Source organism: Eulemur rufifrons, chromosome 7, assembly GCF_041146395.1.
Source record: "Eulemur rufifrons isolate Redbay chromosome 7, OSU_ERuf_1, whole genome shotgun sequence".
In the NCBI taxonomy this organism is placed as follows: domain Eukaryota; kingdom Metazoa; phylum Chordata; class Mammalia; order Primates; family Lemuridae; genus Eulemur; species Eulemur rufifrons.
This window is the reverse complement of record NC_090989.1, coordinates 111,225,833-111,252,230: the sequence shown is the minus strand read 5'-3', so window position 1 is coordinate 111,252,230 and position 26,398 is coordinate 111,225,833. Positions and strand designations below refer to the sequence as shown.

At 34.8% G+C, this 26,398-nt stretch overlaps 1 protein-coding gene across 2 annotated transcripts; it reads right to left on the bottom strand.

Annotated features, from left to right (window-relative positions):
- LOC138386607 (phospholipid scramblase 1-like) lies at positions 1–26,129 on the bottom strand. 2 transcript variants are annotated; one of them, XM_069473126.1, is made up of 9 exons: positions 26,067–26,129; positions 20,755–20,780; positions 18,318–18,401; positions 13,884–14,128; positions 11,540–11,582; positions 8,198–8,418; positions 7,918–8,079; positions 2,430–2,591; positions 1–160 (listed from the first exon to the last, which is right to left on the bottom strand). In XM_069473126.1, exons 2-9 carry the CDS (start codon positions 20,765–20,767, stop codon positions 104–106), a joined length of 987 nt encoding a protein of 328 aa, XP_069329227.1. In that variant the 5' UTR covers positions 20,768–20,780; positions 26,067–26,129; the 3' UTR covers positions 1–103. The 2 variants fall into 2 exon arrangements, with proteins under 2 accessions (XP_069329227.1, XP_069329229.1); XM_069473128.1 differs by lacking the exons at positions 13,884–14,128; positions 20,755–20,780; positions 26,067–26,129 and having other exon boundaries at positions 18,318–18,423.
- Between the last annotated feature and the right edge of the window lie 269 nt (positions 26,130–26,398).

Below are 26,398 nucleotides of genomic sequence, written 5' to 3'. Positions count from 1 at the left end.
TCAGTAATTAAAAAAAAAAGGGAGGAGAAACACACTTTTTCCTTTTAGATAGTCCCAACTAATATATAGACTGCAAATTTCTGAGGAGACTTTCACCAATCTACTACCACAGTACTGATCTTTGTTCTCGGTTTCCAGTTTTTTCAAAAAACATGAAGTCCTAGATAAAAACAAAAATACAGAAATGAGTTTTCAGCAACAAAACATAGATCAATTCCCAGGTGCAGAACTGCTAAGGGATCTAACGAAACACAGTAATATATCTGTTAACCAAGAAAATAAATTGTAATAAGTAAATATGGGAAAAGCCTACAGTTATATAAATCCTCGCGTTAGCTTTCTATTTGAACAGTAATTAAATTTTATAATTGTATTCATTTATTGATACCTGTATGTGTTTAATTAACCCTCTGGTAATTTCTCTAAATGTCACTTTTTCTCATCCCTCTTGGAATCTTTCTATTTCAATGTTTCTTCCTCAACTTTTTGTGGTCCTTCTCTAATAATTTAACTTTTCTAGTGACTAAGAGTTTCACATTCAGCTTTAGATTTTTTCAGGAGAATGACAGCGATCTTAAGAGTAGAAAGCATTAGACTTAGAACTTTTTGGCTGGGTTCATCATTTCTCTTTCAAACTTGTCCACTATGTTCCCCAGCTTTCATTTTATCAGTTTCTAAATAGACCCTCTCCTCTATGGCTTCAGTCAAATCCTATGAAATTTATTCCTCATATTTCCATTATTTTCCTTTACCCCTTCAACAGAAATAATTTAACCCTTATTACCAATCCTTTGCATTGCACTATTGCAATTTTACCTCTCTTCCACCCATTGCCCACATAGACACCAGGATTTATCCTCCTAAAATTTAGATTTATAATTATTTTATAATACCTAGTTTAAGACCAACCAATTAACTAAAAATTTTTCAATCACTTAACCAATGTCCACGAAAAGCTGTCTAATCTTTAAAGCTTCTTTAGAAGTCCACGGCCATTTCCTAAGAATCCCTCCACAATTTACAGCCCCATTTTCCATCATTCCAAACACTCCCGATTGCTCTCTTTCCCCAAAACACACCATACCTTTCACATCCCCTGCCTTTGGTTAAACAGTTCCCTCAAAGTTAACGTTAACGTTTACTTTTTATGTGAAATGAACCCATTGGGAACACAAGTTTTACATACAACTCTGATTATATTTAAACTTTAGTATAAGAAAATATTAAGCATATCCAAAATTAGATATAACAGCATAAAAAAAATCCCAGCAACCACCTACCCAGCTTCAAAAATTATTAATATGTTTGTACCCTCATAATATCCTGAAATAAAAATAAAGAAAGAAAAAAAATAAAAATTGTCAATATGGCCAGTCTTAGTTCATCTATTACTCCATCCTCTAGATCCCTCTGCCCTCACTGCCATTATTTAAAGCTAAATCTCTGATTTCATACCATTTTATACTGAAATATTTTAGAATGTGCCTCTAAAAATATGGACTCTATTTTGTTTTGATACAATAACACTATTGTCATCACATCTAAAAAAACTTTAAAATTCTTTCATATCATCAAATAGCCAGTCAATGTTTAAATTTCCCTGAATGCCACATTTGGTTCATTTGAATTGGTATCCAAACATGATCAACAAAATGTATTAAGTTAATACCTCTTAATTCTCTCTCTTTCTTACTTGGGAGCTCTAAACAGACTGAAGGCTTGGTCCCACCTTCAGAGATTTGGGATTTAATATATTTAGATACAATCTGGACATGGAGAGTTTGCATGTTTTTATTGCACAGCTAAGGTTGAAAACCACTGCTCTGTCCCCATAATTCTCAACTTTGGCTGCATTTTGCAACCACCTGGGGCACTATACAAACTCCTGATTCTGAGCTTCTGATTTAGTTGAATTGGGGTATGGCCTGGTGCTTAGGGTTTTTTATAACTCCCTGGGTGATTCTAAGCTCATAATCATTAATTTATCCCATGCATTTCCTGTAAATTGATAAAGCTCAAGGCTTAATTGATTGCATATTCTTATTGCAGTTTATACTCCTATATTAGATAATTTAATTTAATAATGAGCCAGGACAAAGTTTCCCTGTTTCATTGAGTTTTTTCCCACATAAGCCCAGATTGAACTTCTTCCCCAGAGCACCAATTTTTTTTTTTTTAATAAAAACCTCAAGACTAGGACCTCTCCTTCGTACATGAAGTCTTTCTCTTGCCATGTGAAAATGACTATTTAGACAAAAACTAGTCACGTGTGAGTCCAGAATGTTAGAATCAAATGAAATTTAAGAGCTAGATCTAAATGGGAACCCTTGTTTAAAACCTATATATTTAAGAAGGTCATTTTGAATCATTTCAGAATGATAGTAGAGAAACCTTCTATAATCAAGATTTTTATATAAAAACAGACTTACAATGAGGAAACAGGCACCAATCATCACAGCTTTCATTTTAACATCAAGGTCTAAAGGGAACTGGATCCCAAAGTTATCAGCATCTGTAAATGCCTCTCTCAAAAGCCCAGACCACTGCTTAGAAATCTTGCCAACCACAATTTGTTCATCAAGAGATTTAACCTAAATTACAAAAAAAAAGTCAAACATTTCTAGAAAACATATAGCAAAAGTACTTTCAATGTTAGAGTAAAATGAAATAAATATTGTATTAAAATTATGTACTCTATGTTAACTATGACATATAATCCTCATTAGATACAAATAAGCTCCCGTAGTTATTTAATACAATGAAAAAAACCATTGTTCACATCTTAAGGTGTGAACAATAAGAGTGCATTACAAAAAAAGCTCCAAAGTAAATATTTTCTAATTTCACAATTCCGCCTGAGGAAAGTCCAAGGCCATCATATGGATTTGAACAGATTGTGCTCAGACTAAAATCCTTAACTGGGCATGTGGGAGCTAAGCATAGCCAACATTCCTTAAGCTATGTACACGGGTAGGGTTGTGTTAACCAAGGAGGAGGAGTGTTCTTTTCAAATGTGCACAAGGTACCACATGTGCTAGCAACACCCTTTGAAGCACTTGCCTTAGGTTAATACCAGCTAAATAAATGTGGAGAAACTAAAAACATTTGACTCATTTTATTTGGGTGAAAGTAGATGGGTTCTTAAAAAACCTGAAACAAATGTCTAATATGAAACTGATAGCGTGGATTACTGTCTATCAAATGTTCATTTCATTCCCTCTCCCAACTGTAGGCATATATATTATAGTGTACTTTCTGCTTATTGATAATTAGGCTTGGTCATGTAACTTGTTTGACTAACGGGTGTCAGTAGATGTGTTATGAGTAGTGTTCTTAAATATGGCTAAGAGCTTTGGGCTGGCTCTTGCTCTCCAGTGATAAGCCACCAGAAAGGCATAATCCAGGTAGCTGCTGCTGCTACACCCCTAGAGCAAATAAACTTGGAGCAGACCTGAGGCCAACCTGCAGCCTAAGTCAGAAGCTAAGTATATCCAATGAAACACAGCTGACATGCAGATGCCTTAAGCATGAACATAAATGTTTGTTTTAAGTCATTCAGTTTCAAGGGTTATATGTGTTATGCAACACTACTGTGGCAAAACAAACTAATACAAATCCTTTCTCATCCATGTTAGTACTTTATCTGCTTATAGCTGTCATCTAAGTACTTGAATCTAGTAATGAAAACCTTACATTTTGCTTTTTAGTTGTGAAATATTTTTAAAAATGAAAAGTGCAGCTGACAACTTACCAGCCACCATAAACCCAACACTACACTGATAAAGATATTACCATTTTTCCCTTTTTGATGACTACAGCAAGAAAGTTAAAAATTCACCAAAATTTATGCAACAAGTAGAAAATGTAGGGGTTTTTTTGTGACAAGAATAAGAAGTGTAAATAATGATTTTCAACCAATTATCTAGTCATTAGGGCTAGATACTTTTTAGCAAATTCTAGATAACATTTTAAAAACAGAAAATCCCTATAATAAAATTTCAACCTTTGGATGTAATAAGTTGGTGTTATATAAATGTCAAGCTTTTAAATCCATAAATTTAATATCAATAATTGGTAAAAGTATTCTTAAAAAAACCATAGACTCATCTCACAATGTAAATATAAATGCAAAAAATTATGTATAATAATGGCACATAGAACCTAGATATATATTAAAGGAATATAACAAAGTGTAACATTTGATTGTATCAGTGGTTGCTGATAAGATATTTTCTTTATTTACTAATGATGCATTTATAAAACATTTAGTAAATGCAAGACATATAAAGACTTTACAATTATTAAGTAATTTAATCTTCATAACAAACTTACAAGATATGTACTATTATTATACCAAATTTTCATGAGAAAAAACTAAAGCAAAGAGAAATTAAATTTTCCAAGGTCACACAGCTAAGATGTTGTGGGGTGGGGATGGGTTTCAAACCCAGGCAATTTGGTTCCAGTTTCTGTACTCTTGACCATTATGATATTCTGCTTTTTAGAAAGTTATATGTCAAATACTAATAAAAATCTAGGTCAGGAGTCAGCAAAAAATAATCAGTGGGCTATAGTTGATTACATAAAAATAAATATTTTTATATAACATGTGTGTGTGTGTGTATAATATGAAGTCTAAAAACAAAAGGTAGATTTGAGGAAATATTTGCATATCAGAGGACAGACACGAAGTCAATGTCTCCAATACACAAATTATTTAATAAATTGACAAGAAAAAAGTCAACAACAAAAAATAAAAAGACAAACGAATGCAGAAAAAGAGCAAATACCAGTAAACTTAGAGCAAAATGTTCTCACTCTCTAATAGTCAGGAAATATTAAAGTAAAAATAACCTCCTCCCTCCTCTGTTGCTTTTAAATTTTCTTTATTAGTTTGAAGTTCATAGTTAAACTAAGTTGTACCTGGGTGTCATTGCTTTTTTTTGTAATCCAGAACTACTTTCACTTTCTTAATCGGAGTATCTATGACATCAAGTTTGCAAATTTTTAGCAGTTTCTCTCTTTGAATATTATTTCAACACATTGTGTCTTCTTTTTTTATATATATAATTCCCTTTGATATATGCAAGAGTAGTTTATTCTAGCTTCCATTGCCCTTTGATTTTATTTTTCCCTTCAAATTTATATTTCTTTTTTCTTATATGTGGTTTCCTTATATATACCATCCAGTTTACTAATTCTCCCTTCACTTGTATCTAATTTGCAGTTCAACCTTTCCAACAAGGTTTTATCAATGACCATCTCTCATTTTCAGAGATACTATTTGGCTTGTTTCTAAGTCTTCCCGTCCTTTATTTATAGTCTCATTTTTTCTTATGGCCTGTTTTGTTCTTCTTTTGTATGTTTAATATTTATGTAGTTATATCTTTTACGATTAGTTGAAGATTGTTCTATTACATGCAGTTTGTTTTATCTGTTGACTTGTATTCTTGAAGATTAGTTCCTAAATTGTTATAGGTTGAGCAACCTTAATCTGAAAATCTGAAATCTTAATTGCTCCAGAATCCAAAACTTTTTGAACACCAACCTGATGCTGAAAGAAAATGCTCACTTGAGCATTTCAGATTTCAGATTTTCAGATTAGGTATGCTCAACCACTAAGCACGATGCAAATATTCCAAAATCTGAAAAAAAAATCTGAATTTCAAAGCATTTCTGGCCCCAAGATATCTGGAAAAAGGATATTCAAACTGTATGTAATTTTTCAATCCTTTCATGTGAAGATAGGATTTTGGGGTAGAAATAGAGAGTAGCCTTGGTGATCAATCTCTTTATAGTATGCTTTTGCATTGATTCTTCTATCTATATCACCACTCAATCAATTTCTATGTTTTAAGATTCCTTAACCACATTAGTGGCATGAATTCAGACTTCAAACTCATAGATAGGACTGACTTGGGATATCAGTTTCATGTGGCCATATTTTTTCCCCTATCAAGAGGCCTGGAAGGAGACAGACACCCTTACCATCTATATTGGATAGAAGATCTACTTGGCTCACTCTTATTCACCACTGTGATAATATTCTTACAGCTTTAACTACTATCCATATGCTGAAAACTCTCCATCGTTTTCCCCTACATAACTAAAATCCACCATGACCCAATTACAAATCATGAGCTTTCCACAAATAAAGTGTTTCTCCACTAAGATTCTTAACTTGGCCAATGGTATCATTATTCATTCACCTGCTTGAACACCTGACATCAGAATAATAAGACATCAGAATCCTCCAAGTTTTCTTTCATCCTCAATTGACATCAATCCATGAATCAGTGCCCCACAATACACCTATGAGATGTCTCTTGAATTATTGCTTTCTTTAGAATGACTTCTGCCTCTGCTGTGGATCGAGGTTTTTTTTTTTTTTTTTTTTTTTTTAATCTCTTTTTAACTTCAATGACACCCTGATGAAGTCCATGTTCCTCAGTGGTTCCTCATGCTGATAATTTCTGCTTTAAGTTGCCAAACTTTCTGTCATCAACCCTAAAGGAAATGACTCAAGTGACTGTTTATCAATTCTCTCCAAGACAGTATCAGATATGATCATTCTAGATGAACAGAAGAAAAGTTAATTATTATATGTAATGGATGCTTTAAGGCATCCATCAGGAAAGGTTGTTGGATGAAATTTAATTTCTTAGCATCAAATGTAAGAATTTCACAATGCTTTTCCAGTGTTTTCACATATTTATTTCCTAAAAATAAAATATATGTCAGCTAAACTTCTGTTAATATTGTTCCTTGAAGGAGCAATTACCTTTTCACTCGTCTGGATCTATGATAGGTATGTCATCCACTATGTGGAGAACTATTGTTATTCATACCTCTATATAAAATCTGTATACATGCATATTACACACACATACACTATACAAATATCTTTACAAGAGCTTTTTAAAAGTTTCTACATCATGTGTGTTTTTTTTAGAACTGCCTATCTCTGTAACTAGACTATGAAGTTAACAAGATGAAGGATTCATCTTTGTATAGCCAGAGTCCAACAGAAGATTTGAAAACCATATGATTAAAGAAGGCAGGCAGATAATATAAGTGAATGACACTGTAGAGTGGAAAACCTAACGAAGTAGTGGAGATAGTGGTACAGTTCACTTGTCATATTGTAAAGGGGCAGCCCTACTCAACTTTAGCAGATTTCTGCCCCTTCTGTGGAAAGGTAGTTTACTCAATTTTCTGATTTTCCAAGAAAAACAAGAAATCAAGATTCATTCATAAAATCTCCCAATTGTTAAACATTTGCAAGCAAAAAACTCAGGTTTTAAGGCTAGGCCATCTGTTGGAGAATGGCTGTAATGAAATCCTACTATGTAGTAAATATACAGATATATTATGGTTTCCAACAACCTAATTTAATACAGGGATAAAGAAGAGGCTACATATGATAAGCACAATTGGGTAGTACATATTATACTAACTTTCTCAAAACTGTCTTTGCTTAATTGATCTTTATGTAGGAACTCAATGATGTCAGAATTTCTGAACATGGTCTCAAGCAATGGCAGCCTGTATTTCAGATTAAAGGAAGGATCCATATGTTTTGACAATCAAACTTAGATAACAAAGTTAACGATCTATTTAAAATGGATAATGTGCAGTGTCATCGTACAGAAACCACCATGTGTAAATATTAGATGTTTTGCTTATTTCTATTTGACTGCAGAGCTCTACTTCTCTTTTTTTCCATTTATTATAATTAACATTGACCTTTAATGAGAGTAGTAACCACCACTCTGACCAAAGTTAAATATATGAGAACATTATCTCTTTATTGAGATATTAGTACACAATACTTAGTTAATGTATTTGTAACATCCTGTAAAATTTTATTCTTCTTATTAGGAAAACAAATCACATAAACATTATGAAATCTCTTACCTCAAAATCAATATCTGCACAACAGCTGCACACAACACATGGACCAGCAATTTTTAGTACATCCTCTCTTTTCTCATTTTGAATTGTAAACTTTGGCAGACATGGGTGCCAGTTCTGAATAACATAACCTACTGGTACACCAGGAGGGGCTTGGATTTCTAACTATAAAGGCAAAAGAATATATGTAAACGTAATAATCATTGTGATATCTAGGTTTGATAAAAAGTTCAATGAAAGGGTGCAAATCCTTTACAAACTGCCCTGGTAATTGCTCACAGACCTCCTGAAGGCAGCAGGGGAAACAACAGCTGGAACATCTTAGCGGTCTCGTCAGAGTTATGACTTCTTTACCCATATTATCAATAATCCTCAATGTAAATGGTCTGGATGGCCCACAGCAATTTCTGGTACAGAAATCATTATCTTCCACTGCAAAGTAAACCCTCTGTCCAAGGCTGTTCTTAATTTCATATTTGTTATTAGTTTCAAAACCTGTTAAGACTAAAAATATAAAAGAGAAAATCATAGTCATCTTTATGTTAAAAATATTGAATCTATCCTAGGTATAATATCTAGTATACCAGTTTTAGATGATACTTCAAGAAAAGGTGTTTAGAGATGATCGAAGCAGAGAAAAAAGGCAAAGGAAAAGGAGGAGGAGAGGCTGCTAATGTATAGAGAAATAAAGAGGGCTGACATGACACAGGGAAAAGAAAACAAGTCCTACCTTCCTACTTTCATAAACTCCTGTCAAAAGGGAGAATTTCTGCTGGACACATTGACGCTAGTTGTATGGACAAAATGTCCACTTACCCAGTATAATGTTCATGTATTATTGAGGGAAATACATGATGATTGCTGTTTATGCTCTATGAAATATATTAAATCAACTGGCTTGAGATTTTGTTTCATAAGCCATAGCTTTGTTTTAATTTTTGTACCATGTTTGAAGGAAGGCCATAAGAAGGCTACTCTCAATGCACAAATGTAAAAAGGGAGTGAATGAAAATGAAAGGTGAATGTCTCATTGGACCCAGGGCACCCTTGTTTAGTTCAGCAGTAGCTTTTCAGAAGTAGCAGATGGGTATTAGAGGGGGAAAGTGCTTGACAACCAGGGCTTCAACTCATTGAATAACTAGGCTCTGGGCAGCCTAAGTGAACTTAGCACCTTAGACAGGCTAATCTCTTCATGGAGGGAACAGAGGGATGAGAAGTGCTGACAGCCATATGATATCTTACTGAAGGTTTCCCATGTGGAGCCGCACATTGAAAGCCTCTCCCTGTTTAGAGCCAGAGAGGAGAAACGAATGGTCCCACTTGTCCATAGCCCTCAGCAAGTTGGGTCATAGAGGTCAGAAGCCTGAACAAATAATGAGTGATTAAAAGAAATACATGGAGGTGAAATCACTCTAAAATGTCTGCGTGGAAGGAATTTTAGTCAGATAGAGATGTCCTTCACAAGACTATCACCATGAGCTCCCTTAAGGTCTTTGGTGGGACTTAGAAGGCCCTGGACTGCATTTATAAGAAATGTTTGGTGAGAAAAAAGTAAACTGATTTTGAGATAACATATATTATGTAACTAGTTGTTTCATTTTGAGAAACTTAGTCTCAAAAATCTCCAGGCTGTTTATTTGTAAACCAACATGGGTTTACATGATCCTCACGTTTCCTTCTAGTTACTTAAAAATGAAAGCACACAAGACTTCTGTTTACATCTTTATTGTCTATTATGTTTTGAATTGAGGGAAAATATAAATGCTTGTTATATGCTCAGATGCTAAAAAACTGAATACTCTTCATCGTCTTTATATTACTTGTAATATGAGAAAACAATATAGACTTTCAATTTGGGAGAAAAAGAAGGCAAGAAAATTAGAGACATCTTTTTTAAAAAACTGCAGAATTAAAGACTAGTAAATTGGGAACTTATTTTATATTTTATGATTAAGACATGTATTTTACAAATATTTATATAGATTATAAATCTAAAAAAAGGTTAAATGGTGAACTGTGTAATGTATAGCACCTGTCTGTTTGAATTACATAACCTTAATAATATACACCACAAAATAAACATTAAAAAATTCCAGAATACAAATTATCAAACAACAAAGAACTCTCTTCCAGAGATAATTTTGTTTAAAGAAACTAAACAAAATCAAGAACACTACAGATATCAAATAATGTACATTTTAAGTAATTTAAATGTAAGAGGTGACAATTGTATATTTTAGCCAAATCTATTACTTTGCTTGTACAATTCATGTTCTAGTTTCTACCAGTGGAAAGAAACTCTGGAGATAGATGAAGATGGATTTAACAGACATATTCTAAAAACCAATAAATAGAGTTTTCACTAAATCCTTTATGTGTAGAAGACAGACACTAAGGTTCATAAATCCACCCAGGGTCTCATTCCCCTGGCAGCTGTCCTGAAGCATCTAGTGGTAGTGGCTCCCCAAGTTTACTCTTGCACCTAGGAGCACTGGGCCCAGAGAAACGTCAGGCTCATTCAGCAGGAGCAGCAGTGCTTTTCTAGGAAGCCAAGCCTGCAGGCCTTCTGGTCAGCATCCCCCAATACTCCAGTGCCCCTGCATCTTGGCTGGTAATCAATCTACAGCCCATGTAACTGTTAAGGGCCAAAAGCTTCAAGACTACTGACTTATAACTTTTATCCATATAATGTTAAATTTATCCATATAATGTTAAAGGCTGAAATTTTACCACTGTCAAAGTTATTTCTGTAATGTCACAGTGTGAGTTTCGTGCTGAAAAATCATTAGCCTGCTATTTTGCTTCTATAAAACTGCTTGCTAAAGACAGTGCCCAAAGTGTGGGAATGCAATACCATGTTCTGCATGACCAAGCCCTAAACTGCCCAGATCCAGTTGCACCAGGACATGAGAGTGATGTAATGCTGCTTTTTGCCCCTGCAATCATGCTTGCTCTGCCCCAGTGATTTTTCACCCACGATAAAAGCTTTCTGCTTCGAAGGCTCAGGGCTGCTGTCTATGTCTGTACTCTCTGCAGCACAGGAGTAGTCACTGGCCAGCTAATAAAGACTCCTAATTTGGCTCAATTCGGTCTTTAGGTGGTCATTTCTTGCGTCTCAGACCATAACAGTAACAAAGGTTTTATAGAGTTCATCTAAACTCCCAAGAGAAACTATAGGCATGAGAAATAATTATCCAAAACATCCCCAAATTCAAGTTCAAAAAGATCCTTTCCTTTGGAATTTGGTTTTGTGCTATTCTCAAGGTAACTGCAATTGGGAAGAAAATAGCTGAGGTGGTAAAAGTAAAGTCAAATGATAGAATCACTTAAAGTGATGTATAAAGAGAGAGAGAAGCAAAAGTAAGTTACGTTTTCCTTCTAAGTTAGTGTCTGTATCATGAGGACAGATGCCCAGCATAATAGTATTTTGGCATTTGACTACTAATTTTTAGAAGTGGATTGCTGACAATGTTCATAATTGCATTACTGTGAAGAGAGATGTTTGTAAATAACCAGGTTTAACTGTCCCACATGATTTAGTGTTGTATTTGTGGAGGTTGACATGCTTTTCTCTTCACAAACCTCTTCTCTTTCTAGAAACATAGTGAATACAATGAATACATACCTTCCAAAAGTTCAATTTGCTGATGAATCAGTACCTGATTTATCTATTACAGAAAAAAGAAAATTAAGGTTTTTAAGCCAACCAAGTTAATATGCATATATTTATAGTTTAAAAAGTACAAGTAATTGATTATCAATTATTTAATAGTTTATATTACTTTTTAGTGTAAATCTAAAGTTAATATTTTTAATTGATAAAAACATTTATTGAAAGTGTTCACTATTAATGTGTGAAAGTTTAGGTCAAATAAAATTGGCTTATGCTGAAATACCTATAAAAATTAGAAAACTGACACAAATGGGTAACAAATATATGAAAAAAATGCTCAACATCACTAGTCATCAGGGACATGCAAATTAAAACCACAATGAGGTAACATCTAAGCCCAGTTAGAATGACTTTTATCAAAAAGACAGAAAATAACAAACACTGACAAAGATGTGAAGAAAGGGGACTCTTAGACACTGTCGGTAGGAATGTAAATTAGTACAGCGATTATGGAGGACAGACAGGACAGAGATTCCTCACAAAACTAAAAGTAGAACTACCATATGATCCAGCAATCCCACTACTGGATATATACTCGAAGGAAAGGAAATCAGTAACGTCAAAGAGATACCTACCCTCCCATGTTTATTGTAGCAGTATTCACAATAGCCAAGATATAGAATAAACCTAAATGTTCATCAACAGAAAAATGCTTAAAAATTCACTCTTTATACACACAATGGAATATTATTCAGCCATAAAATGGAATGAAATCCTGCCATTGGCAGCAACATGAATAAGCCTGAAGGACATTATGTTAAGTGAAATTAGCCAGGCACAGAAAGAAAAAATACTGCACGTTCTCACTCATACGTGGAAGTTAAAAAAGGTCATCTCATAGAAGTAGAGATTACAATAGTGGTTACTAGAGACTGGCAAGGGTAGGGATGAGGGGAGATAGTGAGAGGAAACAAAATTATAGCTAGATAAAAAAAATACATTTTAGTGTTCTATTGCACTGTAGGGTGACTACAGTTGACAAGAATTTGTTGTACATTCTCAAAACACAAAAAGACAGAATTTTGAATGTTTCCAGCACTAAGAAATGATAAATGTTTGAGGTGGTGGATATGCTAATTATACTGATTTGATCATCACACATAGCTGTATGTACTAAAATACCATATTGTACAACATAAGTATGTACAATTATTATATATCAAAAGCAACAATAAAGAAATTAGAAAACAATGTTCTTTCTAGAAGAGGCTTAAGAAGTATCATAATTTTTATTCATTTAAAGATTTTTAACAAGTTTCAAATTTTTTTAAGTGTATTTGATATCATCATTTGTAATAGGTGATAAATTCCCCTTATGTATTTGATGAAATCCTGATTTTTAAAATATCTATTTTTATGTGTTTCTTGGAGAATATAATAATGACCAAAAGTTCCTATAATATGAGATTTTTTGAGTGTATTATGGGAAATTAAGTTAGTACAGATAGTGCAAGGGAGAGAATTGATTGACTGTAAACCGGCTGGATATCACAAGAATCTTTGTATATTTATAGGACACACAGAGATTCATATTTCTATTTTACCTACCAGATTTCTAACACCAAATAAATGTTAATCATCATATTGCTCAGATTAACTATTACGTAGTACAGCAAAATCTGGAACTTTTTATTCCCCTATGGATGACATTTATAAAATTGAGTCTTCTGAAGAATAAAAGCAGCATAATAAAAATGTAGTTTTATTAGTTACAATAAAAAGGTGAGCCACAGGACACACAAAATACTAACTCCTTGTTTGATGTCACTTATTGAAACTCAACAATAAACTTTATTTAAAGTTTCTTTCAAATTGCAGGGTAATTTTGCAGTGTTGAGATTAAAGAGCATGAGGTTCAGAAGCGAAGTTCCAGGATTAAAAGCCAGCTCTACTTTCTTAGGTTTTTGACCCTAAACAAGTTATGTAACTTCTCTGGACCTCAGTTTCCTCTTTTGAAAAATGGAGATAATTATAGCACCTATATATCATACATTTTCGATAGGGATTACATGGGTTAATATATGTATTAGGCTTCGGACAAATACTGGAGAATAGTGCTTACTAAATATTTGCTATTGGCTATTATCAGAGATCAAGATTACAGAAAACACAATTTCCTAAGACATTGGTATTTTGCTTTAAAAAAGAACCTGATGTAGAAGAATCAGAGTAATCTGTTAGCAGGCAATTTAGTCTTACCATTTCAGACTTTGTTGAATTATTCATTTGTTAATTTGGTTAAGTAAATTGGAAGCACAGTTTTGTTTTGTATGAGAATTTGAGTATTTTAAATTACCTGACTTAAATATTCCAATCCGGGTGGACAGTTTAATGGAGGTGGTGGTGCTGGCATCCATGGTACCCCTGCAGGTCCACCTGGCTGATTATATACAGGCTGATTCTGAACAGCAAAGCCAGCTGGGCCACCATGTGAATAGCCAGGCGGTGGGACTGGGTAGCCAGCTGGTGGAACTGAGTAGTCAGCTGGTGGGACTGGGTAGCCAGCCTGGGGCTTAGGGTATCCAGTATGGCCTGGGGGTCCTGAAATAGCAACAGGTAAAATAATTTGTCAGTGCACAGAAAAAAATCATCAACCCTTTTAGAATTATCCCAGCTATCTACAAACTGACTCCTCACCTCAGAAATTCTGTATCTGTGAAGCTTAATGTGTGCTTTTATCTTCAGAGATTTTTTTCAATGAAATATCTGTAGTTTCCTATCCACTTCTAGTTTGAGGGTAGTAGGCTGTGAATAGAGTTGGCCCACAGCCTTAAACTATTGAAAACTTCGCTGGAAAATATGCTTTAATACCTGGGAAAGTGATAATAAACCAGCCATAATCTAAAAACATGTATGTAAAGATTCTGGTGTGCCTTTATGTAAAAGAGAGACGGCATGAGGGAGAAGGCCCAACATAAAGGCTTTGAGCCAGCATTTTTAGGGCCAAAGCAGCTGGGAAAAGTGATAATTCTGGAATTATAATAAATGGCATATCCTATATATAGAAGTAAGTGAGTTTTGCCCCTTCCATCCCCAAGGGATATTGGACAAGGTCTGGGGATGTTTAATGCGTCACAGCTGGAGGGGAAGATGACACTGGCATCCGTTAGATAGAAGTCAGGGATGCCACCCAACATCCTAAAATGTCCAGAACATCCCCCTGAAAACAAAGAATTGTTCAGATCACAATATTATCATGTTGAGAAACCCTGATACAGAGAAAAAAGCATGTCATTTTTTCTAGTATGTTTTAGATATTTGGGTTAACAGTTTGTCTGGAGTTTTAATCTATAGTGTATTCCTTTCCCAAGTCACTCTCTACTAAAAAAATTTCATTATGATTTTTAGTTTAGAAATTTAAATTTCTCAATTTAGCACCCTTTACTCTGGAAAATATAATTGGAGAAACAAGAAAGGCAAAAGTTATAAGAGGCAGAGTAGGGGCAAAAATTTAATAAGTATATGCTTTATAATCTCTGTGAATATGTAATTACAACGAGGCTTCATAGGCTTATTTGTATAGTCCACAGAGTAGCAATTCCACAGAAATCGAATATAATTTCGAAGGACTGTGCTCCTCAATATTTTAATATTAAAGGCCATGTAAAATTTTATACTTAGGCAATTTATAAATACCTTTAAATGGAGCATTTAGAATAAAATTCATATAAAATAAATAAGGCTTATAAAACAGATTAAACCTCATAATAATATTTTTAAATATAGCTTTTACAATTTATTCGTTCTACATTGAATGAATATGTATAGATGACCTATAATGTAACTGGCTCTGTTGCAGAATCAGGGACACAGCTCTCAAGGAGGCAACCTCCTCTCAGAGTACAGTCAACTTCTGGAAGGCAAAAAATAAATATAAAACAAAAAGATTTCATATTGTTGTGGTGGAGACAATACATGAGGGAGATGGAAGAGTATGAGACAGCAGACACTTTAGATAAACATAATTTGAATTGAGATTTAAAAGATGAGAAGGCAAAAGCTTTATGTGAAGATCTGGTGAGAGATGCTCCAGGAGGAAGGAAATGCATACATAAAAGCCCTGATTTTGGAGTGAATCTGGCATGTTTGTGAAAGAGACAGGAATTTCATAAGAGACAGAAAGTCTAGGGATGGCTGTCACTAAGGCAATAGGAAGCAGTTCATCTAGGTAGGCCCTTACTAATGAGTTGGATTTTGTTCCCAGTGTGATTGACAAGCATTGGGAGATTTTAAGCAAGAGAGTGAGTTCCATGATCTCATTTATACCTTACAATATTTTTAGGAGTGCAGAGCACTGGGATTTACAAAAGGAAACAAATGCAATCTCTGCCATAATTACCTAATAAGAGAGACGGTTTTATACTCCTCTTTAATTCTAGGGAGCCACAACATCAGTGTGATTAATTGATTAATTAGAATTGGAGACAGTGCTTTGAAGTAAGGGACCAGTGCTTTATGACTACATATGCCAAAGGAAGCTACTGAGATGGGGAGAGCGGGAGGGAAGCAGTAGGGACACATTCCTGAGGGATCACCTTTCCACTGAAACCTGAAGGATGCACAGGAGTTGAGCAGGCCAGAAGCACAGAAAAACATTTCACGAAGAAGTCTTGTGATAGCAACAAACATAGGCCTTTAAAAATCTGAAAAATAGCCAGTCTAGCTGGACAGTAGTGAGCTAGACTTAAGAGACAGTTAAAGAGACAGCAGGAAAAAGGTGATCCAGGGTCTGGTTTTGGCCTTTCTCCTAAAAGTAATGGGAGCTTATCAAGTAGGGGCTGAACACCAACTGTAATATGAAAAGATTTACATTTTTAAGGATAACTGGCTTCAGTGCAGTGACCAGACCACAGGCAAGCCAGTGGGGATGTGGAGATGTGAGCTGATTGGTTACATCATTAACATCATAATCCTCTCAGGACTCTCTGAGAGAGAGAATATGGTTGCTTGTTCCTCAAATCAATGAATTAAGCATATAGAATTACCTGAAATTTAGATAATAGTTTCATTTATATAAAGTTCAATTGATTTAACATAGTATTATTACTAATATGTTAGCAAATACTTGTCACTTATTATTTGCAAGCATTGTACTCAATGTTGTACATATACTCTCACTTAATTTCCAAAGCAATCTAAATTAGAAAATATTATCCCCAATTATAGATAAGAAAACTCAGGCTTCAAGGTACTGCAACTTGTTTAAGTCAACCACACAACTATAAGTACAAAAAGCAGAACTTGAAGCCTGATCCAAACTCTCTATGCCTCAGTTTTCCCATAAATGTAATGAGGATAATTAATATTGTTTACCTCATAAGAGTTTTCTGAGAATTAAATAAGTTAATCAACATTAATTCCACATTTAGAACAATGCCTAAAAAGCACAATAAACTTTTAATTTTAAGTTATCGTTATTGTTAGTATCATTGTCATCTCAAGACCTGTGAGATATGTGGCCTTGGACTTGAGAAATAAAATCAAGCTATTTCAAGTCTGATTATATCTAAATTTAATTATCTGTATATATCTACTTTTAATTAGTTAAGAAGTGGGTTAAATCATTCTCTACGTGTCTTGGGTAAATTTTATAGACTTGCTAATAGTTCTCCAAACACCAATCCTATAAGAATTTAGAGCAGAGATATTCAACCCTGACTTCACATTAGAATCACCTGGAGTATGTTGAGTCCCACCACCAGAAGTTCAGATTTTGTTTCTCTGGGATGGCACCCTGGCACTAGTAATTTTAAATGCTTCTGGCTGATGCTTAAGTGCAGTCACAGTTGAGAACTACCACTTTAGAGTCTTGGAGCTTATCTGGCGCATATTCTTTTAATTGCAAACATCTGAATAAGATCCAGGACCCACAGGGAGGTTTCTGGCTTGACAATTAAACAGAACACTAAGCTCCCAGCAGACTGGTTTGTTAAAAAAAAAAATTAATAAAATATATATATATTTATATATCCTTCTTTCCAAACCCCATTCCTTTTGAATAGAAATCCCCAGGATGCTCTTTCAGAAGATGTAGATAGCTTGCCTACTTGCAAAGCAAATCTGGACGCAGCATGGACTTTGCCATTTGTAAAGTTCTAGTAATTTTGATAACTGCATTTGTCTAAATGAAAATCTCTGAATTTTTTTATGCATTGGTTCAAAAGAAAATATGTACTCCCTGGTATGTAGTGATATGACTCAATTACTTTCCTCCTAAACACAAGGCATTAGTCAGCATATTAAAAAAAAGCTTTCATATGTGTTACAAAATTAAAATGAGAATTATCCCCAGGTAACTACATGTTTATTGCTTCCAGTTTTAAGCAGTCTTATCATTTTTTCTGTGACTCTCACTAAACACAATACCAACTACTATATTACTCAAAAACACCCAGGGATAAATTTCTTAAGTGTGATTAAATGATCACAATTTTCAGAACAGATAGAGGATCAATAAAATATTTTACTTATATCAGTATTTTCGGGTTTATATACAGCTTTTACTAAATATAATCTCACTACTGTTTTTATGTGCTTTCCTTTACACCTTTATTATTCTCTATAAATAAAAATTATTTCTATGGAAAACAGGTAGTCAAATAAAAAATAATCAAGAACAGCTAGGCTGCCAAAATTTCATTAATGTGATTTTAAGAAAAAGGACTATTAAATAAAGACACACACATTCACCCTGGGAAATATTTTTTTCTTCTTTAATCAAATATTTTACCTTGTAATGCTGCTGGTGGATACTGAGGAGGATACCCAGGTGGCGGCACATCTGTTCTTGGATGAGGAGCATTCATTAGCACGTCTGCAATTCAAGGAGAGGTAAATATATGTTTCCTTAAACAAAATATACATTAGAAAGACAAATGCATTGTCTTTAGATAATTTTCACTTGTGTATTGAAATAGGTAAAGTAAATTCTTCACTTAACATAAACTGTGCCTGTCATCAGAGCTAATTTGCAGTGGAATCCTGTTTCAAATAAATTCTCTTTTAGATAAAATGAGATAGCTGAGTTACTGGAGCTGAATTCACAGTTTTCAAATATGCTAGATGAGTGTTCAGTTCCATACTTTGATTTTGTTGGTATTAGAAAAAATGTAGTTTTAAAATCACATATAGACTATGAAGAAAGAGATAAATGAAACTAGTTGGATGTGAGTAGTGGTAGGATTATGGGTGACTTAAAAGATATCTCTAAACATTGTTATATGAATTTTTTAAAATATTTAAGATAATGTATATACTTCAGTATTTTATTATCTTTTTAATGCTTACTCTGGAACTACACTAATCAGCTTAACTATTTGAAATTTACAAAACATGATGGATTTTGACCTATGAAAACCATAACATTTAATTACAATAAATTAACATATTAAACTTTGTTACCTGCTAGTTAATATGGCTTGTGTAATCTTGGTATATGCACTAGTGATTCAGCCTCCTAGTTCTTCCTGTCCATGTCTCTCCAGTCATTTTTATTCACCCCAGCTGGTCTCTAAATATTTACTGAGCATCTCCTGTGTCACCCTCGAGTTAAGCTCTGGGGCTACAGTGGCTTTGCATTCATACAACTTATAGCCTAGTAGACACTACACTTATCTCCTTCTCTGTTTACTTATGGGCTACTAATTGTAAAATTCAAAATCTCTTATTTTTGAACCATGGAGACATGACATCAACATAGAAGAATATATTGGCTAAACTTTCAATCTGACACATTTTCTGAATGTGTCTCTATTATGAACTTTCAAAGCACACTCAACTCATTAATCATGTGGTTTTATCAGGAAGGCTGGGGTGTGCCCCATGACCCCTTCTCCTCCATTCAACTGGCTTCATAATAACTTGAGCAGAATGCAGTCCGTGGAAACTGTAAATTCAAGCAATAAAGACTCTCCTACTCAAATGAAGACTCTTCCCCCGGACAGATACTGCAGGGACTTTTCCCGGGACAACAGTTTTGGTACCTGAGAAATATCTTGGTTTTAGGAATTACAGGAGGAATTCATACAAAGAAAGTAAGCTAATGGGCAGGAGTTCAAGCAGAGCAATGAGTATATGAATTACATGTTGATTTCTGTATTTGTGAATGCAATTTAAAATATTTAATAGCTTACAAAAATCATAGGACTATCACTTTGTCTTAAAATATTTTATTTTTACTTCTATATGTGTATACATACATATTATATACACATTTATTCTTATACGTATACACATTTTATCTATTTTTGCACATATATACATAGACACATACAACTACATATACAAAACTGAAGAGTTAAAAGGTAACTATGACCATGGCCAAATGAATATTTTTAAATTGAGTGGAAGCATCTTAGAGCTTGTAGCAAATAAAATAGCTTAATTTTATGTAAATTTACATTTCAAAAGCTTTGAGTTTTATAAATAAAATGATCATAAAACTTCACATGAGAAAAGTAAGGAGACTAGTTTTAAAGATTATCCAATATACCTACATGGCTGACATTATAGTGAGAGATAAATATTTTTTGACTATGTCAAAAAAGATAAAAAAAAGAATAAAAAACATTTCAGAAGATCAGGATTTTCTTTTTCATATTTTTGCTATGTTGTATTTTTCTCTTCCAAACCTTAAAATTTTAATAAGATAAAGTCTTTCATTACATGCTTGATAAGTACCCATCTTATTTACAATTATCTTGAGACAAAAAAAGCCAGAACATAGTGATTGATATTTATTTAAGCCTATGTAATGAAATATACATCAGAGTTTGTAGATAAGGATTTTATTACAATGAACTGATATCTTAAATTTATTATCTGTCAATTAGTATGATTTGAATAATCTTTATGTTTAGAAAATGCACAGAAAAAAGAGAAAATTGTTCTGAATGGAATATACTATACATTATACAATCTATTTCCCAATACACCTAAAATTTCTTAGTTTTCCCTGAAGTCTTCTTATTTCAATGAAAAAATTAGTGATAGTGGATATTTGTGTACATCTCTCCACATTCAAAATACTGAATTACATATTGGATTCTGGAGTATAAATAACACAAAGCAAATTACATATTTTCAGAAATTGAATTAAAACATGATAACAAGTAACAAGTTACCAACAGATTAATATTATAGGGAGAAACGTAAAGTAGATTACTTACTTTGTTTATCCATGATTTAAATAGTTCTGAAAAAGAAGATCTGATATTAACATATTGTCTACAAATTTACAGGTCAAATATGACTGCTGAAACAGGATACTCTAAAACTACACAGGCACACTCATAGGATATTGCTCTTCATTCATCTAGTTAAGCCTTATTCAGTCATTTAAACCCCTTGGACTTGACCCCATTCCTCTTACTGTGTTTCTGAATAGGAATTTAGAAGATCTTGATCAGTCCATTATGGTGAACACTTTCTAAAAGTCTTTGGGAAGAGGGTTCAATGAAGCACACAACCATAAAGGAACTTTGTGAACTTAAAATCCCAAGTGGGCAGGGTATGGTGGCTCACACCTGTAATCCTAGCACTCTGGGAGGCCAAGGTGAGAGGGTTGCTTGAGGTCAGGAGTTTGAGACCAGCCTGAGCAAGAGTGAGACCCCGTCTCTACTAAAAATAGAAAAACTTAGCGGGGCATGGTGGTGCGTGCCTGTAGTTCCAGCTACTCAGGAGGCTGAGGCAGGAGGATCGCTTGAGCCCAGGAAGTTGCTGTGAGCTACGTTGATGCCACCATACTCTAGCCTGGGTGACAAAGTGAGACTCTGTCTCAAAAAAAAAGCAAACAAACAAACAAACAAACAAAACAAACAAACCCAAATGGTAACCAAACTAAAAAAAAATATATATATATATATATATATATATATTGCCTTCACAACCTACACAACCTAAAGGAAACATGTAGTCCAGTGCCCAGTCTCTCAGCCAGGCTCCCGGAATGGTCCAGCAGGAGAGCAAGAAAGGTTAATTTCAGGGCACACTGTTGCAATTATCTCTGCAAATTCCAGGTCCTGTGGACCTGTTTTGCCCAACTTGAATAGCAAATCTGAGGGCTTGACACTCTGTTCTTTGCATCAAGACATGTTCTTTTTTTCTACCACAGAACCCACTCTCCAGAGTTGGCATAACTGTAGCACTTTGACAATTCAAGTGAAACTTTGTACTTGGTTATTTCTACAGAATAAATAACAATAAACAATCTACTCAATACTCTGCCTTCCAGTGCTTTGATCCCATCCTAATTGTTCCCACTACTATCCAGTCACTACTTTGTCTATGATGAATCCCAACCAGCTTCATGCTTGTTAATTACAATTTACACATCAGGCAAAAACACTGTTCCCCAAATTGGCCCTTCCCCTTCCCAGGCACATTCCGGTGTTGGCTGCCCTTCACCAATTCCTCCTACTGAACAATCCTAACTGTTAGCTAAGTCACCTGATCCCTCTACACTCTCAGCTAAAATCTAGTGTTCCCAAGAAGAAACCACTTTCTTCCACTGTGTTTCAAAATTATTTTTTATAATTGCCAACTTTAAGCATAAAATTTCACAATCTGGTAAAACTCTTCAGACTATTCCAGTTATAGTCACCTCTGAATTATATTTACACAGGAAGTTCAGCAATGGTTGAATAATTCAAATGGGTTTACTTGAACCTGGAATAAATCCAAAAATGTGTCTGTGCTACTGATTTAATTTCCTGGATTTTCTTCAAACAATAGGAACCCTGGTTTGCATTAACTGGTCAGAAATCAACTGCTGTGTTCGAGTCAGAAGGGCAGAAATATTAAAATTTATATTTTTCTGCAATTAATCTATAAGGTAAATAATAAGTTAATAAACATGTGTAACTGAAGTAGACTAAAAGTTTTCAAGGCCATGTTTGTATTTCAGATTCCATCATCTAAAAAACTACAAAAAGAGACCAAATTTATACATACAAAAGGCCAAATTATTTTTGTCAAGCTCATGTTTCCATCATCAAAGGATATACATTAAAATGAATACCCATTTTCTTAAAACATGTTAAGAATACTTTAACAGATATATAAAAAAGACTGATAAATTCTGGAGTAGAAATAGGTAGTATTCCTTAATTAATATGCTGGACTACACATCTCTAAAGTTTTTATCTAACCCATTTCTTACAGGACACACCACTCCTTAACATTCGTAGTTTTAAAAATAATTCTATGGCCTTTAACTATAATAATTTTAACAGTAATTTTAAGTGACTATTGTTTCAGTTATTCTTAAGTTGCCTACAATGTCAGAAAGGCACTAAGTAACATCTAATGAAAAATCCTAAATGAGATATCTAAGAGGAGAAATAGAGCAAATGTTTATTTCTTATTTTTTACATACCATTGAATTGGGAAAAAATTTCATAATTTCTAGATTGCAAATCTATAGATTTCAGATGGACAGTATTTTTGTTATAATTTAAAAAATATTTCTCCTTAGCATTTAGCTGTTTTAGGCTGGTAAATCCAGTGCAAGACAGAAATAAAAGAATCTTTCTGCTAGGAAGATAGAGAATTCATAAACTAACACTGCATAATTTTAAGAACAGGTGGAGGATCTTAACCACGGAGTGTCAGAAGTTTCCAAGTCCTTGTCAAATGAGTACTAATTGTGAATATACACAGTATTTATTTTTCATGGGCTCAGAGCTCATTCTTTCCTTGCACAGAATTCCCAGAAAGGGGAACTAAGCAGATTATATAATAGTGCTCATTTATTCATATTTGTTCTTTTTCTTCCCCTTTAGTTATACTATTTTAAGTCATATAAACATAAGTTAGCAAGGATGATTACCTATGACAAAACTACTACAGAATAAAATCCGGGTCCTCACTTTACTATAGGTTTTAGAATTTTAGCAATTACATAATATCTCAAGCATTGAAAATGGTATGTCATAAGCTCTATGCAAAATTTTAAGTGATTCTTGTACCTGTACCTGTGCCAAGTAGAATAAAGTACTATATATCAGATGAATAAAGTCATCCACCATGTGGATCCTACTCTGTTTGCTGTTATAATGATCCTTTGGTTCTCTAAAATTTAATGAGTATATTCTAAGACATATGTCACTCAGTTTGAGGAATAACTGCATATGTTCTTGTTGAATTAATTAGTGAATTAATTTAACAGGATAACTCTTTAACAATGGCTTCTACCATTCTTAGTTTTTAAAAAGTTTACAAATACTTTAGGGAAAGAGAAAATCATATTTATGCTGTCCCAAAAGAAAAAAAGTCTATAATAATGTCATATTATATATTATACCATTGCAATCATAATTACCCCAAAACAACAGAATTTCAAAATATAATACAAGTACTACATACTTACAACAGAATTTCAAAATATAATTACTACATACTTTTCCTAACTCTGTTAAATGAGAGCTTTGGAGGAAATTGAGGCATCATATATTACACTTGATCTTAGCCAAAAGGCTGAGAAGCGATAGAGGCATCATATATTATAGGTACATTGTGTACATATAAGTACATCTCTATTAAAATCATTTGATCAGAAATCATAAGTCCCCGTTGATGCTCTGGACTATTTGATAATTGTAAACCTCTACCACCACAGAGAGGGAGAAACAACACAGGGGATTTCCAGTTATGGCTTCAAAATTCATTGTTTTTTGTGGCTGAGTAGAACTCCATGGTACTAATCCACTCATGAATTGATGGGCACTTGGGTTGTTTCCACATCTTTGCAATTGAATTGTGCTGGTATAAACATTCTAGTGCAGATGTCTTTTTCATAGAATGTCTGTTTTTCCTTTGGGTAGATGCCCAGTAATGGAATTGGGGGATCAAATGGCAGTTCTTACTTGTGGCTCTTTGAGGTATCTCCATATTACTTTCCACAGAGGTTGTACTAGGTTGCAGGCCCACCAGCAGTGTATGAGTGTTGCTATCACTCTGCATCCATGCCAACATTTATTGTTTTGGGACTTTTTGATAAAGGCCATTCTCACTGGAGATAAGCAATATCTCATTGTGGTTTTGATTTGCATTTCCTGATGATTAGACATGTTGAGCATTTTTTCATATGTTTGTTGGCTATTAGTCTTGTCTTTTTTTGAAAAGTTACTGTTTACGTCCTTTGCCCACTTTTTGATAGGGTTGTTTGATGTTTTTCTTGCTGATTTTCCTGAGTTCTACATAGATTCTAGTTATCGACCCTTTATCAGATGTGTAGCATGTAAATATTTTCTCCCATTCTGTAGGTTGTCTGTTTACTCTCCTGATAGTTTCCAACAAATCCTTATTCAATAAATGGTGCTGGAAAAATCGGATAGCAACCCAGCTATTTTAAATGCCACTTTTCTATCCAGCTGCAGAAATCCACTCATTTTATTTTTCATTTCCTTGCATTTGCTCATTGTTCAAAGCCCTTCTATTGTTGTGTTATTAAGGGAAACATCTACTGTAGGAAAGTTCAAGAAAGAAAAGGGAACCCTAAACCTCCTGACAATTCTCATTAAGCAAGTGTGTCTTGCACTATCCATGTATCTCAAATTGCTAAACCGGAAGAAGCAATGACTGCCTGTTCCTGGAACTGAGAAGGAGCCATGTCAAGACTTTCAGGAATAACAGGACCTGAATAAAACCACATGGGCAGCCGATAGTGAGCTTGGAGAAGGAGGGACTTTGTCAAATATTTAAAACATTGAAAGCTAACTGTCACAGAGTATTCCTGCAGTGCTAGTAACTCTAATAACATTACATCAATACATGTAATACTCTGTAACTTTTGTAATTCTCTTAACAGTTACACAGTTTCAGAGATGAGGCAAAGGAAGTAACATACACGAAGAAACTGGCTCAGAATCTACAGATGTGAAATATAGTAGAAGCAGGATTCAAACTCAGGCAGCCTGGCTCTGGAGCTACTGGTCTCAGCCATTATGCTCTGTACAGCCTCCACCTTTCATTTTTGCTCTGGTATCCTAGAGTGCCCAGCATAGTTTGGGGCCCCAGTCATATTTCCAATTAATACTTATTGTTAAATGACAGACAGTAGGCTCTAGGAATCGTTCCTTTTAATACTCCCACTATGCTGGCAGAAACTCTTGAGCTCAGCTTCTGACCATGATTCAGGCTGCCCTCTGCCTGTAAAGCAGCGCAGCTAAGGGGAAGCAGAGCCCTGCCAGGTGTGTTCAGGCAGGACACATGTCATCAGAATGGTTCCAGGGCAGACTATGGGTACCGCCGGGCCAGCTGGAGCTCCACTTTCCCGCTCCACTTCCGAGGTCCCTATCCGATGCCTCTTGGACCCCTGCTCCCAACTTTCACCCCCCATTGTCCATCCTCAGAGCAAACACAAGTCTCGGGCTCCTTCCGCATAAACCGCCCCCACCCCTGCGCCTGGCCCTGGGACTTGCGCAGATTCCGCGTAGGCTCCCTCGGCCCCCGAGGCGAAAGAGAAACCTGCTTTACCTACCTGTGGCTGCAGTTGTTCCCGTGCAGCGCGGAGAGAGCCAAGGTCCTGGGACCTGGGCGCCGGGCGGTGACTCTTCTCCTTTTTGCCCTTTAACCGCCCGGCACAGATGTCACACAACCTCCTCTGAAGTCAGCGGGGAAAAGGAGTAACCTCGGAGAAACCTTGGTGCTGACACGCACGGCTCTCGGTTTCGTTTCCTGCATCCTACGCGTAGAGCACGGTTTTCATTTCCTGGTCTCTATGCTGATCCCCACGCTGGTCCCCGAGGTCTTGCGTCACTCCTGAAGGCGGCCAAGCTGAAGGGAGGAATGGGTGCTGCTCCTCGCCCACCC

Bases quoted from the DNA above. Each gene is read 5' to 3' on its own strand.
- LOC138386607 (XM_069473126.1), bottom strand. The intron at 11,583-13,883 runs GTAATTTAAAAT...TTTCTGTAATAG, and splicing joins GATTGGAATATTTAAGTCAG to ATAAATCAGGTACTGATTCA. The intron at 8,080-8,197 runs GTCTGTGAGCAA...TTGCCTTTATAG, and splicing joins TCCCCTGCTGCCTTCAGGAG to TTAGAAATCCAAGCCCCTCC.